The sequence below is a fragment of the Tubulanus polymorphus genome, chromosome 2 (genome assembly GCF_964204645.1).
Source record: "Tubulanus polymorphus chromosome 2, tnTubPoly1.2, whole genome shotgun sequence".
NCBI lineage: Eukaryota > Metazoa > Nemertea > Palaeonemertea > Tubulaniformes > Tubulanidae > Tubulanus > Tubulanus polymorphus.
In genome coordinates, this window is record NC_134026.1 from 7,686,920 (window position 1) to 7,704,791 (window position 17,872).

At 39.5% G+C, this 17,872-nt stretch overlaps 1 protein-coding gene and 1 non-coding gene across 2 annotated transcripts in view; both read right to left on the reverse strand.

The window, feature by feature from the left end:
- Nucleotides 1-17,872, reverse strand: part of LOC141898373 (transcription factor AP-2-epsilon-like) — a 37,808-nt gene that overhangs the window by 10,305 nt on the left and 9,631 nt on the right. Inside the window, exons 4-5 of the mRNA XM_074784225.1 lie at nt 8,251-8,308; nt 2,552-2,753 (exon numbers count right to left, since the gene is read on the reverse strand). Coding sequence (XP_074640326.1) covers nt 2,552-2,753; nt 8,251-8,308 — 260 coding nt within the window. The remainder of the gene's footprint in view (nt 1-2,551; nt 2,754-8,250; nt 8,309-17,872) is intronic.
- Nucleotides 9,143-9,214, reverse strand: Trnaq-cug (transfer RNA glutamine (anticodon CUG)). The gene has a single exon. It is a non-coding gene; the product is annotated as a tRNA-Gln (tRNA).

A 17,872-nucleotide genomic window follows, 5' to 3' on the forward strand; every position in this document is an offset into this window, starting at 1 on the left:
AATATCATTAACACGATGGAAACCTTAAAGTTTGTTCCGCTAAAACTGAGTCCATTGTATTCAAGCTTCGTCGACGATTCGGGAACGAAATTTGTACAGATACCGCGTGACAAATTAGACATTTCGGCCGAAATGCAATCAAAGTCAAAGGAATTAATTTTTCAGTCATGCTGAAGTTCGCTCAAAAAGTTTCCAGCTTGTTTCTGATTGGTTATCTCATCCCGTGATATTTGGTTCAGTTGCCAGCCGAGTGATTGCCGACCGACACGTACTGTCAGTCGAGTGACGGTTATCTTTTTTTTACTCGCAGATTAAAACATTGTTTAATTAATTAGATATAAGATATTACGCATAACGGAGGGAAAAACATGACCATTTCATCCTCATATCATGATAAAATATGATGTATTAACACGGCGGTGTGCGGGCGGTGTGCGAGTTGGTGTGCGTGATTTGATTTGGCAAATAGTGACATTAATAATTTGGACAAAAGTAAACTTAATCGGGCAGAGTTTTTATTTTCACAACCAACAACTCATCACCCCCTCCCCCTTCCCCCTCCCCTCCCTCTATGCCGTCCCTCGCTGATTAGAACGGGTGAAAAAAATAGAGAATTTCTCTTCAAACAAAAGAAGCCTCTTCTCTCGCGAATAATAAAGACAGAAATTCATCGTCGCTAAATTTTCTAGAATTAACTCATTTCAGAAACAGCGCCACATCCTCAAATTGAATTATCCGTTCTTACTTTGATGATATATTTTATGCGACAAAAATCAATCTAGTGCTTATGAATTTGATCGAATATGGAGCCGGTATCCAACCCTGCCGCCTGCCACTGCTGCTGCTGCTGCGGCTGTAGCTGACTACATCCAGACTCCCATGATGAAGACATTTTGCTCCGGGGCGAAAAGTCGTTCTCGATCCGAAGAGAGAGGCAGAGACTGAGACTGAGACAGAGGGAGAGAACGAACTTAACGATTTATCAGGAAGAATATTACCACTTACACCTCATGCGCGGTATAGATAGAGACAAGAGACTGTTACAGTAAAACTAATATAAAACACTCTCTTAGGATTTTAGAGAAGAATCATCGCTTATAATGACGTCACTAGAACTTTTACTGTTGTAGTTCACAGTATTATTCACGCGAATATCCAAAACAGTTCTCTTATTTTAGAACATGTTATAGTGTAGTGGTCCAAGTTATAGTGGAAATTCAATTTGAGTTACAAAAAGCCTTTGATACGGTAAATATGAATCAATTTTACGGTTTTAAGATATTCAACATCGCTTTTCATACGGTAAATATAAAAATCATAGTTTGACGAATTTGATAAAAGCCTTTGATGCAGAGAATATAGAAAACGTAGTTTTTTAATCAATCGTAGTTAGAAATCAATTCATTTTTATATGAATTCAAACACCGAAAACTATCGTATTTATATCAATATTTTTCACTGAGCATTTTTCCAGAAAGATATGTATGCGTTGTATATAGATATGTATATACAGTTATTTCTATTAATTTGTGTAGTAAATCGGTGTATATTCATCATTCGGCGGTCATTTAATATCGGGAGATAATGGTATCGATTTTTTGCGAGTGAACATAATATTTTTATTATTATAAAGCTTTTTATATATAAACTACTAATTTTGGGCGCGGTCGTGCTCGCTGTACGCGTATACGATACCACGCGCCCCGAAAGCGTAACTTTAGACAATTATAATTCGCAGATACAGAAAACTGCTGAGTTTTGCTTTATTATAATTTTCGCGTCATTGTGAAAGAGAGAAAAAAATATCGGCTGTTTTTTCTGGCACATTAAATAATCGATATTTCAACCAGCGCGGATAAACAGTAGAGACAGAGAGCACACGCAGTAAACGAAAATATTCAAAAACCGAATCAAATTACAAATCGCGTCAATATTTCACGAAAATATACGAAAACATGTTTTATGACGATCGCAGCACGCCTGAATGATACACCGTACCTCCCAGTAGCAAACATCGCGTGACAGACGCTACTATCGGATAAAGTTTTAGCTAATTAACGGCCAAACAGGCAATATTATCATCCCCGACCGTAAAATCGGAAAATCTATACGCATCATGCAAACTTGTATCATTAACAACAGTTGATTTAAAGCCACGTGTAGCCAACAACAGAGGATTGAATATTAATCCAAGAATACAATTGAATACTAGTAAATGATATGAGCGTTTTAATGATATCTAAGTATGTGAGTATCTAGATACCCCGAAGGCTTTTGATACAACCATAAAGACCAGATTATATTGATATAATCATATTACTAATAATCCTATTCATGCAGATATACGTATATACGAGTTAATCCAGAGATTATTTTACTCCACGAAATTATGTTTACGCCTGGATCTTGTGTCACTAAAGCCAGCTTGTGTCCGGACAGCAAAGGTTTATATTTGAATTTGCAGATAGATAAATCTTCTAAAAAAAGTTTCTATTTGAAATTTAAAATCTAGAATTAAATTTTTCTAAGATAAAAATGAATTTGTTCTTACCGTCTGAGTACGCCCCCTAGTAGCGATGCGTTCAAACATTCCGGGGGTGACAGTCGACGTTGGACCTCGGCCACGGTGACCTTGTATTTCGAGGTTGAACTAAGCAGCGACAGTCGTCCAGGCACCGAACAGAACACATCAGTTGGGGACGCGACACCTGATATAACCAAATCTTTATTGTCACATTTCGGTCGAATGCCCGCTGTAAATTAATAGACAGAAAGAGTTTGTCATTAAACAGATTAAGATTTAAAAACAAACTCTTTTTCTGTCGCGTTTCTCGTGAGATCTCAGTCGCTCAAAAACTGATTCGAAGTTAACCCGCAGATAACTGATAACAATTAAAGCTGGTTAACTATCGATTAACTGGAGCCGGTTTTTGTTTAGAATCTCAAAAACTCCAATAGAATATTTCGGAAATCTCGCGAGAAATCGCCGTTCATTTGTGTGAAGAAAGTAACATCCAATAATTGAACAATTGAACGACGGAGTTGGATACGATTCAACATACATGCAGACATTCAAACCAAATACATTACATATACATAATATACAATTAACAATTCATATTCAATACATTTACTCAAAATCTATTCATTGTGCAAGACACTACTCAAAGAAAATGAATGCCAACAATTATTGATACATTATAACTTATTAATTTATCAAAATATTTCATTAAGATTCATTTGTTTCGGAAAAATGTATTGAAATCTTGTACAATTCGTATAGTAAAATTGTCGGCTTCAATTTCTAGTCGAGCGTTTTGTATATTGAATTCATAATCGGAGAATTTCTAATTTATCACAGAAACTTATCCATAAATATCTACGAACGGCGAAACAAAAGCACACGATATTCCGACCACCGGCAAGCGAGGAGAGATATGGTTATGAAATTAGAATTTTTCCCCCGCGTTCTCCGTCGGGTTGATTATGGTTTAAGAATTGTGGTCTTCCTGAGAGAATTCAGCGTCAGACGCCGGGGATTTCACGTCTATCGTTCGTAGAACAATTCGATTATCTGATATCTCATACACACTAGTGATATCTCAATTCTCATATTTGATATTCCTACGATAGAAACCAAATATCGACCGATAAATTAGATCACTACATTCATCTACATGTATATTATGACGAACTTGATGGTAAGTATTGTATAAGGACATTCAGGATTCGAACCCCCCTTAGTTTTGAGAGTAATTGCTACATCTGTGATTATATAATTTTATGATTTGTTAAGATTTCATATCAGCGACTATCAAACAATTCAATCATGTTAAGAGGCCATGTTTTTTGTTGGTTTACACACCGAAGGTCATCTATAAAAAGCGAATTTCGATTGGAAAGAAAAAGACTAGTATATGTATGATGTACTTTAGGAGTTATGTAAGGAGTTCAATTGGTTTTTTTTATATTTGCAGTTCACTGCATCCGCTAAAAGCTGAATCCTTTTGATATTTCCACGGCTGCAATCAATTTGTTAGACGCGAGGCTCCTCCTTGACTGGGAGGAAAAGCGCAATCAAGAAACGGTTCTTAAAATAAAAGACTTTCATGTGATCTTTCTTATTATGATTTATTACTTGGATCGATGGATATTTGGCGACTGTAGAAGGCAATTATGCTCCGAAAAAGCGCTGACGGCTCTTGATTTAGCTGGCAGCTTGCTTGCCGCGGGGTACGTAAGCGTTTTGCTTTTATCCCCAAACGTTGCCGCTTAGGGCAAGCGTTCGCAATAATAGCAATAATTGTCAATTTACATCGAGAATACTTTTTGTCGGCGCGGACTGGAGTTATAGCTGGAATCCTACTCCTAATATTCGACCCTGTTTTTGAGTTTTTGAAACCATCATCAATCCCTTATGAATCGATTCTTCGCCTAAATATTCACTTTTTCATAATGTCAAATACTATGAATGTTTTCTCCAGCGTGGTTTGAAAAGGTGTGGAAAAGTTGTCAATCAGAAATTGACAGCTTATTGACAGCTCCTTAATGAAAATACGATCGGATAATATTGTTATATTGTTCGTTGTGTTTTTCAAATTAACTGACATTTCGTACGGGTAAACTAGAAAACAAGGAAAAACATGACGAGGTCGAGTGGATTGGTGAGAGAGAGGAGGGAGAGAGGAGAGAGGAGAAGAGCTTGAAAGAAAAACGAATTCTATAATTTCCTGTCCATTGTAATTGAATAGCTAGTGATATGATTTTACTTTTAGTTCGGTTGATAACTTTCAGTAAGGCTTCGATCCGCTGATATATTGCTCTGCACAATAATTCACACACGACCAAAATTGAAATCTAAACGTTGACGATTTTTCCCCGAGAGGAACTGCCTGCAGCAAACTATGACATCACAGACTGGCGACGCGTAAATTGCCTTCGTTCTCCCGAATAGAACATTTTAATAAGGTTTTATTTCAAATTGAAAGCTACTTGTATGATCCTATTACGGAGCGAGGCCCGCGTGGAGTATAGTGCACTCAGTCACTCAGCGACTCGGTCTCTCGCCGCGTCTAAAACATTGCCTTTCAAAAACTTTTAAACGTTTCCTTTGAATTATTTCTCAAACATGGATTCAGCATTACGTTTCATGCAGCATTTCACATGTGTGTACGCTCAACTTTGATTTTCAAAAGAACACGATTTTATTAATTCGCAAAGAGGGAATTGAGAGAGAGGAGAGATGAGGCCGGGAAGATTGAGAGATACCTTGCTATAACTTATATCTAAATTTTGCTGTAAATTATCATACGTCATTCGTTATAAATTGTTGTTGTGTAAATCGCTTTGAAGAAATAAATCATAATGATAATGATAATTATTATTACCTATTTATAATGTCACCCGTTTACTGATCTGTAAACCCCAGCGCGATCATGTATATAATCGCACCGCACTTTGACATATGTTAATTTAACGGCTATTTGACTATAAACTGCGCATTCTATCTCGCTACACTCTGTTCATAAATCATTTTCATCTAATTGCATAACGTCAAAAGCTATAAACCCAGCGTGACACGTGACCCGACAATGGTTTCGGTTATTACTATGACGTCACGATTCGTCGAATATCGCGACTGTAATAAATTCAAATCAATCGATATATCGAATCAATTAAAGATTCAAAATCATGTATATTCAGTCAGATAGAGAAATATGACACTATTCAGTATAGATATAATGCGTCGGGGTCCGTGTTGAATAGAAGGCACAAGTTTCAGATAAACCCGTATAATTTACATATATTCGAGTCAATAGTTTAAATGGTTTTGAAGAATTCGATCGCGTATCTACATATCCCTACGGATCTCTATATATCCCTTGTTCGCTATTGTTATAGGAACAAAATGGCGGATGTTTTTCAAATACGTACAAGTGGACATCATTAGATTTGAATTTAGTTTTACAATTTAAATATTCTCTCCTAGCTGACAGTTGGTCCAAACTTTCTAACAACGAAACGCCGGTCTCTAAGAAACTTAATTCCATTGTGATCCATTCGTTGATCCGTCGCTCAAGGCGATCGCGTCGACCGCTTGTTACTTTTGAAGAGAAATCGGGCCCGCCTAACCAGCAGCTCTGGCCCTGGGGGCACACGACCGAACCGTATCTGGTCAGAATGGACAGATGTGGCCTCTAAACGCCGATCCTCACTCCGCGAGAACCCCCGGTTACAAAAGCTATATTTAGTATTAGAAATATGGTCGATTGTCGGCCGGGTTTTTGATATGAAAGTTGATTATTTTGCGAGAGAGTTTTCGCTGCTGGTTTTTCTGTGATGTGAACCGCGCCCGATGATGATGGAATCATTAAAGTATTAGGTTACTCTTAGAGCTCTCGCTGTTGGTGCTACCCGTAGCCGCCGCCGCGTCGTTCCGTTCCGTTCCTCGAGTCTCTACGATAAACTCGATGCGACTGAAAGATTCGCGAAAGCGTAAAATTTCAACCGATAAAAGGGAAATTAACATAAATTCAAGGATGATTTTACTGACGTTGAATCGGAGAAATGGATCCGTAATATGCATGTTTCCCCACCATCACCCAGTTCCAGTGAGTTATGAGTTAACTCATTTGAAAATCTAATCTTTACGCGAACTAAACTCTCACTCAAAACTGTAGAACTGGATCTAAAACAGTAGATACTGATATCTATTGGGTTCGTGCACCGTTGAAATATCAGTTATCTCAGAAATCCTAAGGTACTCTCTAAAAATGTCATGATAAATCAACATTTTTCCTAATTCTGTTTCCATACCTATATCTAACCGATTGAGATTTCGATTAGATCACTCCATATCCTAAATTCTTTCGACATACTCATATTAATACATACGCAATTTGTATTATTAATTGTATTGGGCCCTACATTCTCAGGATGCTACGTAAAAATTCCACACGAAAAACATGGAAAAGTTTAAGAGTGTTAAATTTGCTCACTTTAAATTGACTCCCACAGCTATGGATGGAACTCAGTTCATCACTATAAATCATTCTTAAATTCCACTTAAATTCTTGAATTCCAACAGTATAAAGTTTAAACGGATTTTCAACTAGCCACAAACACGGGTTAGTGCAGTGGTATATCATATAGTGTGTGTAATGTATTATATCAATATAGTGAACTGCAGTAACCGTCGTCACCTTGCCCAGGGCTACAGCAGCCTCCCTCCTCTCCCTCCTCTCTCGCTCTACCCCAACCATCTATCACTCAACCCTGCGGCTATCGATAGAAAAATCATTTCCACAATCGAGTAACGTGCGACGTGGTTTAGAGCTGACGACAGGGAGAGGAGACTTCAGTGGATTCCACGGGAAATTATATCACATCACATTCAGAATCAATGTTTCATCATCGAATCTATCACATCACCTAGTCCTACCCAACAAAGCGCCTATTCCTAGCCATCACAGCACCTAGTGCTAAGCCATGAAAACACATATTCCTTCCCATCATAGCGCCTACCCAACACAACACCTAGTCCTAGCCATCAGAACACATATTCCTACCCATCATAGCGTCTACCCATCATAGCGCCTACCCATCACAACACCTAGTCCTAGCCATCACAGCACCTAGTCCTCGTAGCGCCAACCCGTCACAACACCTAGTCCTATAAGCCATCGGAACACCTCAGTCCTACCATCACAGAATCTAATCGTACCCATCCAAAAGCCAAGTCCTTACATAGCAATGATTCAGCAGATATCTCAGACCAGCCCTAATATTCCTAGCTCCCACGGGATACGGGTGAGATAATTTGAAATATTCAAGGTAGAAATTTGAGATTTTGATTATAGTTGATGAGTTTTAGAATAGCCGAATGAATACATTGTATCTTTTTAATATATCGTATCTGTATAAAAGTATTGTTTGAGTTGTTTTGTGTGGTCTAATGATGCGCGCCCTCACGGTAGGCATTGATGAGACAAAGCTGTGCGGATGACAACTGATTAAGGATCCAGTTTCAAGGGAGATGGATAATAATTACTACCACTAATTGATACGAGTCTCTCGCTTAAAACAGCGGCTAATTGCCTAAAGAACAGTCATTAATTGGTATTTGGTAGTAATCAGTATGGAGCCAGACTTTCTGTTGTCGGTTTATCGCGTGCTAATCTCCCGCCATTACAGATATTACATTTCATACCATCGATAAACATCGAATATACGATAGAATAATCTTCTTACCTTTTCTGATAACAGTGTTGTGTTCTCCTCCGAGGTAATTTGACCCGTCGTCCATAGACTGAAAAATATGAAATGAAATAATCAGTTATTTATATTCAGTTAAGTATCGATATTGAGGAAATAAACCAACGATCAGTATAGGAGAATCTATAAATCTCAATTTCTGACAACAGCATAAAATGAACAATGAAATAAATATGATTGTCAGTTGCACAATCGACACCAGGGGGCAGTGTTGCCCCTGTTAGTCCCCGATCAATGCCCATTCTAAAACTAATCGGCTAAATAAGTTCATTTCTAGGCTGTGCTAATGTTGTTCAATTTTCATCCTAGTTTCATGATAAATCCTTGATTTTGTTGGAATTAACAAGAATCTTTCAGATATTTGTAAATTTAGTTGAGGATCATTTGTGTGGTACGTAAAATTAGTTTACACTCCGTTCCACTGATGGTGTTACTGTTCACGATACAATTGAATTTAAACGGTCTCGTCTATTGGTGACGATTTAAACTCATTTCCGTTTCAGATGACTTCATCATTTCGATAGCTGCAACCAGGGATGCTGCTGAGTGATGCTGAGTGCTACGACTAAAAGCACTCGAATCCGCATCTGAAGCGATATTAGCCCTGTATATAGTTTCAGGCCCTTGTAGACCATCGGTCAAGAGCACTTCACTACTGACCAATAGACCGGCACATCAGTTACTATCAACCTCACTGATGCACGAACAGTGGTACTAAGCTGACAGCAAACAAGGGGGACCGTGAGACCCCTTCTGGATTCAAAGTCCAATGTGCCAAGCACTACACCATAGAACCTTCGGTTGATTGGCGAGATTGGCTACCTCACAACGCCAACCCTGCTACCGGTCAGAGAAAAAAAGAATATAAAGGTTCTACCGAGATTCGAACTCGGGCTACTGGATTCAGAGTCTAATGTGCTAACCACTACACCATAGAACCAGTTGTTGTTGTTGCGAGTGAGTTTTTTTTTCTGGAATGGAGCGATTTACCCGTTAGACACGACAGGAAAGAGAGCAGAGAGAAGGGAGAGAGACAGTTGAAATATGAGATATGTGTTTTAGATGACACACTACTCCTCACACCTGATGTCTGTTATTATCGTTAACCCATTTCTGATAGTATCGCTTCAGGTACCATCGGAGCCACACCATCAAGTACCAGTCCTTACTGAACTTGTTCCACGCAACTTGTCACCCCAGGAAAGATTTTCAAAAAAAATATGTTTGAGTTAAATTTCTAAAATTTTACGAATAAGGAATAAGGAAATTCTAAATTTGATCGATTTCGATATTTATTTAGAATCTTAAGAAATCAAGACGATAAGTTCCAATGTATTCAAGTATTTCTAGTAGCAGCCGCCACTGTAAAAGAACAAAATCGCCTGACCCGTCCCTCCACCAGTACCGAGAGTACTGTGTATCCCTAGTGTACCATGATTCGGCTGATCGCTTCAGGGCTTCTTTCAATACAAATCAAACTAACCCCAGGTTATTGCCTCCTCACTCAGCCAAACTGATTTCATTATATAAACCGCATAAATACAGATTCTGACCAAAAGAATAATCTTGACCACGGCGCAGTCGCAGTGACCAGCGTCCGGCATGTCCAGTACAGGAAATCTAACTAAACTACATCTCATCACGGATAAAGCAGCTGCAGCAGCTGAACACTGTATTCATCTGGTTAAAGCTTCATAGTCAAATAGGTTTTCGTATATCTTAGTCTTGTCTTGGGACTTTAAAACCATATTAGTCAGGCTGTCTTATCAAGTTAGATTTGTAATCATATAGCGCAATAAAACCAGGATAAAGTCTCAACGGCGGACATGGCGTTAAGACCACTCCTATCCGTAGTATAACCAATCTGACCCTCTCCATTTCACATGCTGTTCTTAAAAAAAGCTATGATCAAAGATACCGAACTGGTTCAAGAAACGAGAGGGGATGGTCGACGCTTAAATGGGCAATTCAGAAATAGTGCTCGAAGTTTGAATGTACGGCCGGTGATATAGACCAGGCAGATGGATGCGGGACTCAAACGCAGTGTCCAACACGCTAAATGCCCACAGGGTAAAGTAGTTAACATGCTCGACGCTGTCCGAGAGAAGCCGCGTGTCGGGAATCTCTGTGAAGTTCTCGGATCCGTCGGTACTTTTGTTGCGAGTTTTTTTGGTGTTCGGATTACTACTGGTTGGTTATAGCCCGGTTAACGCTGCGGGCAGTAAGCGGGCCCCAGGGCGTTGCTCAAAGCGTTCTAAAGGAATCGCTTCGGGCAGTGAATTGTAGACCCTCGTGTCCCGGTGGTTATAATACTCAGTTAAACACTGTTCCACACCGTATTCAAGACGTCTATAATTTAATGTTTAGACGGTTCTTTTCTTACCGGGAACAATAAACAAATGCAAATTTCCAAAAATGGTACATCAAGAGCCCGCGCGCGCGCCGACAGTCGAGGTAGAGAACTAGCGAGCAGGCCAGCAGCAGCAGCAGCTACTGATCAGATTTCTCACGATCAAGAGTTAGAATTTCGCCACTGGCGAAATATTTCTACCGCTAGCCCCGAGGGTGTTTCTCTCCCTCTCTCCTCGGTTAAGACTCGGTTTGCTCGACGTCATTTCGATTCGTGAAACGCTCTTACATCGGCCTCTAATTGACCAATTAATAATTCATTGTGAAAAGCGATAAAGCGTAAAAACCGTTTCGGCGAAACTATCACAAAAATCGTGAATATTAAACAGACTCGGTATAAATCCCTATTTCAAAACTCATTCTTCCGTTTACTACTTCGCGAGAGTACAGCACTCTACTCCCGGTGTATTATAAGTTGCGACAGCACGAAGAGGTTGCTGCGGGAATAACTGTACGCGTCAGTTTACGCCAGGTATAACTAGCTAACAACCGAGATTTACTCCGAGATTTACTGCGAGCCGAGGAGAATATCCGATAACGACAAATTGCTGTAATTAGCACGATTATTAAGGAATCACACGAAACGATTGTAAAAACACGTTCTACAATGGAATATAATCCGGAGTAACTGCTGCACCGGAGTAACTTATACTACTTACCACTGTAGAAGACATACACAGTGATATTCCGCCAAATAAACCAGAGAGTCGGGCACAGTATACTTCCTCGAGGAACTAGAATAATCAGAATATCTAGACCCAGTCCTACTATTCGGGGACTGCAGTTGTTCAAAAGTTAACCGACTGATAAATTCCATAGACCTTTTTATTTGTAACTCTGTCAACTATCCATTGGTCAACTATAACCCATTTTTAGCAGCTAGTTCCTGGACCGAGCTTCATAGTTCCCCAGGGCTCAAAGTTTTAATCCATTTAGCCTCATCTCAAAACTCGATGAAAAGCTTTTGAGAAGTAGAGCGGACACAACGACGTCGGCAATCGTCTTTATCGATTAATTTTCGTCTGTTGCAGGTTTTATTGATTATTGTTATTTTTCAGTGAATTTCTAACCGTAGAAGTCAATATCTGCCGTTAAGAATGGAAAACTCATTTCGAAGTCGGGCCTCGACCGTCTATGCACGACCAGGACCCGGGCCTAAACCGACCCAGGCCTTGGCTCTCTATTCAACCATGGCCTGTTTGGACTGACCCTGTGTCTTCATCTGATCACGACTAGGACCTAAGCGTCCAGGGCCTCTGTCTGTCTGTGGTGGGTTGAGACAGCTGGATAAAGACCGCGGTTATTGATTGGATAAACACTGTATACCGTGTGTCTATTTTCGTCATCAGTTTTCCATCGATCTGATCTTGTACGGAGCCGATAAACTCGTAAGAGGTTACTCTGTGACTAAGCTTTACTCCGGGATTGTTTGATCAGATTAATACTGTTTATCAATCAAAGGTGCTAAATTGTATCTTCATATTGACACGGTGAGTGGGGGGATGAGTGGAAGATGAGTCGATATGCCGGTGATCTCAGTGAGCCATCACGTCTCAAACAAAGAACGTTCCTTCGTCAACTCGGAGGCTCAGTCCTTCTCAGTGAAATTCAGCCACTATTATAAACTCGAATCCATATGATATAAATATGAAGTGGGATTAGAGCCAATTATTCAACACTATAAAGTCAAATATTTTACAACGAGCGATGACACGTCCATGACTAGATTCAGAACTGTGGAAATGGGTCCGGACTTAACCTCCGGAGTTAGATATTAGACCTTCCAAAATTTGGCTGGTCTAATGGGTCCGAATAGTGTGACAGTGAACCAAACATTAGAGTTGAGTCAACATCTACAAAATAACGTGAAATTCCTTTTTGAAGGCGAAATGAATGAAGGTGAAGGTCATGCGGCCACTGTGGTGCCGGAGGGTGAGGCAGCGGGTCGCGGGTCGTGTATCGAAATCGAAAAAATGAGCAACCATTACTATCACCTGTGAACACCAGGGGGCGGTGGCATCAGGGTACCGCCGTTCGGTACGTCGGGTGACACATGTGTTTTAATAACTGCGTTCACAGCAGGGATTCCCCGTTGTAGCAGCTGTAATTATTATACACACCCGCTATGCAAATTATATTCTTTAAAAATATACCGTTTCCAAGCACCGAATATGCGTGCATTATTACCTGCGTATGCGCGTATATGAATTCCGGATCGATAATTTATGCAAAATAGTTATGATTTGTCGAGCTTGCGCTACAAGTAAATCTATAAAACTATTCGAACAGCGAGTACTCTTTATACTGTAATCATATACGGCACTGTATTAAAATGGCTTTGTATATCTCCATTTTTTTCAGCAGTATTCCGCGTCGCGCGGGGATGGTGTTGTTGAAATATGTTTTTAGAGCACAGGTGTAGCCCGAGGCACTCTAATGAAGTGAACACTGCAACTAACCGTTACTTTACAGAGAGATGGACCCGAGTAGCTCTCTAATGAGTTTACATGTACAACTTCAGCCAACTTCCTGAGACTGGTCTTTTATTAGTGACGGAGACAAGAGTCAGTGACGACAAAAAAACATCACTTTCAGGAGTCATTTTACACACAGGGAGAAAGACAGAGAGACCTCGCACTGGATGTTTGCGTGTATAGATAAATGAAGACTGTATAGACAATGAAGAACACCTGAGAATGGGTGTTAAACCTTTCGGTGAAGAAAGAAATCTTAGATGTTTTATGATTGATTCGGACGAAACTGTCAAATAATGAAAACTAAAAGACGATACAAATGAGATGCGAGATGAAGAAGGTACGAAGATTTAAGAGCAAAACGATTAATGGAAAACGACGGGAATGATGATAATAGATCATTAACCGAGAAGACCGATCGTTTTAGGTCCATGGAGTAATTCCGACTAGTGGAGTGAAATATCTGGCTGGAGGAAGAACTTCTGAATGTGTGTCGGAGAGGGGTTACTGTATTAGGGTCAGTTTCTGAGATTTTTGGAGAGATTTTGTCTAAAATGACCGGTTGTCTCCTGGATCTAGATCCACAGTTGAAATCAGTTCATTTTCCATCTAGAGCCAAATTTTACTCACGACTGGTACTGGATTCAGGAATTTCATTCTGTGCTGACTTGAACGGATTAATGTCGGTAGATAAATTATCGCTATTATCACGGATATGAAGATATCGAGATAGAAAAGATTGAGATATTGAACGATATCTCAAATAAACCAAAAGAACCGCATCGATTAGTATCTCACACAGAGGGACGTTAATTACATCGGAGATTTTCACAGCGGGTGAGAATAGAACGGATTCATTGACTCGACTTAAACAACAAGAAGATAATCCACGAGTTACGATTACTCTAGTCTCATCGAGGCTACTCTTGGATTTAATGGCCACGCACTTAAATAAGAATGATTCTCTCTACGCGTCCGCTGCTGCTGCCGCTAAACAGATCGATCATTATTACCAGTGTCTAATAACAGTAAATTGTTTATCGGTAAAAGAAAGAATTGATTTTTGTAATGAGATACGAGATTGTTTAGGGGCACGGGTAAAACTACCCCAAACACTGATCATCGTTAAAACCTGCCCCCAAACATCGACTCTTTTAATATGAATTTATCAATTCAAGCTTTCAACCTATACAACATACGAAATTTGATTCCTTGTAAGAAAATTCCTCCTTGAAAAATATTTCGCGGCTAAAGTTTGATTGAATTATTGATTGTAGGGCCATAGAGAAATATTTGAAAATAAACAAAAAATGGCGGAGAGCGGAAGTATAAGACATGTGATGGTTTAAACTGTCTCTGGCAGTCTGTGTATATGGAATCAGTCTCCACACATTACTACGCTATACCGTTAAAAACACTAGCGCCTAGGGGAGCTATTTCAGTCGCGTAACGATCAATGGGGTAGGGTATAATCACCGCGGGGAAGGTCGAGTATGGATACACTATGCGGCATATAATGGACCGGGTAGCTATGGGAATGTATTGGATACCGCCGCTGCTGCTGCCGCCGCCGCTATCCATCAATGTATTGTCATCTTTTATAATTATATGTCGCTGAGTCTGTTAAGTGACCAACTGACCACAACACGAGTAAGAGTGAGTGTGATTCTTCAACACGGCACCAAAAGCTGTCAGTGAAGTATCGAACGCTGTGCACGCTGATTCGCGGTCTTCAAGTCCAAAAGTTTGTTTTAAAAAGAGTCAGTCCATCGTTTAACGAGCAAAACGCTTTCTTAAATTGGCATTTTAGATCATACCCCATCCGTTGAAATGAACTAGCGTAAAGTGGGCCCATTCCACGTGGAACTGAGTGTCAGTCAAATTTTTTTCTTGAAATTAGTCACCTTAAATTCAAATCATGAATCCTGTTGAATTTTAATAATGTTTTAAGTCTTTAATTTCGAACATAATATAATCTGAGTAAATCGATCTTAACTCATCGATAAGAACGTCAATATATCGAAAAATTCAAATAAATAACATCTACATGCAATCTAAAATGTCTTTTTTCTATAAATGACAGGGCTATTAAATATTTCAATACCACTACGGAGTAATAGATCTTTATACGTCGCATTTTTTTGTAGATAATGAAATATATTTGAGTGACAGACAGGACCGAGGCCTCGCAGTTGATTTAACACGAGCCCGATTCGCATAAAAGGCGCCCGTGTATCGTTTTGTATGCGAACTAGTTTCCAAACATCGTCGGGTATAAAACCTGGATTCATGTTGTTTGTGACGAACATTGTAGGAGCTTAGAGAAAAAAACACAACCAACACACACACAACAGTAGATCATCAAACTATTTTGAAATGTCGTTGTACAAAAGACGATCAGAGCTGTTCAACAGTGTGACCCCCTGTAGGGTGTCAATCGAGCTGACAGTTGTCTTTACATGATATAGAACTATTCAATTCAAGCTGTATTTAGCTGTGTATTAGTTCATAGCATAGCCTGACGGGTAGTGGGGTATATATCAGGGCTGGGTCGTAAGTCCAACAATCTTTACTCGAATATCAGGCATAAAGCAGGGCTGGGTCGTAAGTCCAACAAGTATATGCAACTTAAAGCTATGTGCAACAATGTCGACTTATGACTAGCATATCAGGCATATACCGATGCTGATATCTAAGTCCAACAAGCTAATGTAGCTATGGCCCAGAACTCAGGTATAGAGCAAGGCTGGATCATAAGTACAACAATAATCTGATTTCAATATCATGACTTGCAATTTTGATAATAAAAAAAGAGCAGGCCTGAGTTAAGGAACAGAGGTCTCGCTATCGGTACGTTATACATCAAGCGGTGTTCGTAAGTAAAACGTCATAGTTGGCCGACATGTCCAAATGACGCAGCGAATAATGTGACGTCAGCGCGTTACCTATATATATATAATGAATCGCGACACAGCCGGGAGTCTCGAATCTGTACGACTAACCTCTTTATCACAATCAACAAAAAAACATATCTATCAATCTTAACTTCAATCACATACGTGAACAAAATAAATTCTTACACGGAAATTCTTAATACGTGTAGATCTAATCGTATAGTGAATCGGGATAATAATCAGTCGCCGTGCGTCCACATTTCTGAACTTACAAGTCTAGAAATTGTCGTAATGGTTAATCCAAAGTTCTATTGATAGTTCGAGGTGAGCATTTCCGATTCAGAACTTATGGGGCTTATTTTTTCAAAATAAGAACGTATTCTATCATTTTCATCTAATCTATTCGTAATTACCCTGCTTACTCTTGTGCCATTCTCCCTATAAATGCTGTTGTTTCACCATTTTGACATCACTCGATGAAACTACTCTCAATACGCTAATAGCAAAAACTCGTATATATTTTCAAATTAAATCAAGTGACTACCTGTTTTTAATTTCTAAAATTCTAGAATTGATCAGAGATATTTACCTGAATCGGACTCGTCTGTAAACCGGCTACAGATTGAGATAGTTAATGAGATAATGAAGTTATTGTATTGTGATGACAGGACAAGAGTTTGAATCGTCTAATTGATGGCTAGGGTTCAGATACTACTCTGACTGACTGCCGACTACCTGTTCCCTATGAAATCCACCTAGCGGTATCGGCATTGTAGTCCTTTAATCATAGACTGTCGCCTTAATTAGTTTAGTGCCGGTAACGAGGTTAGAACTCAGCGAAGCGACGTGTGCTTCATGACTCGACAAAACGATCCTCTCTCAAACTGCCGCTGCCGCCGCAGTTCTGAGAACAAACCATTAAATACCGCGACTCATTGTAACTCGCTCATCAGGGACTCACTCGCTGTAACTCAGTATTGAGTGAATGATCACCGGTAGGCTACCGCGAGCCATTTACAGCGATAAACTATAAAGAGCAAATCTCAATTCTGAACCCCATGAATACCCCTATACCCTTCCATGCTTAGATCTAAGTTCGGTCCGAACGAAAAATGAAATCGGAAAAGTAGCCTAAACAAGGAATGATAGCGGGAATTGTTAACAGCAGTCTGTCACCAGTCACTACACCTTACTGGTCACCATTATTTACGACACAGCTGACTGATCTCCATCAGTCACCACACTGACCAGACAAGCTGACATAAGGTTAGGGTTGTATTGACGACTGGGTTAGAACTTATGAAGACCTTGGCTATTTCAATTTTTTTTCTTGCTATAGTTTTTGATAGCCTTAATGCTTGAAGTATTTCCCTCGACTTCGCTATAGATCTCATCATGAGATAGATTTATTGACTTTGGGCTCAAGAACCCAAGAAATCAGATATTTTGCCTAAAACCGGTAAGTCGAATGTGTCAATAGTATTGAATAATACAGTTACTAAGTGATAGAGTATATTTATTGATTGGACGTTCATTGTTGTGGTCACTGTCAATAAACGTCGACGTGAACGACGTCATCTATTCAACGCGTTATAACGAGCAGTGATGATAATTTTACGTTTGATTATCTCTGTTGTGAAGAGACGCCCGCATCGCGCTAATTTATTTATCTTAACGCTTTTACGTCGAATTATTAAACAATTATGATTCTGACGGTCAAGTAAAATCTGCCCAGGGCAGAAACATCGTTTAAATCATTTCTATCAAAAGGTGTTACTTGGAACAATGACCTCTCTATAGAGCTACCTCTGTGACCTCTAT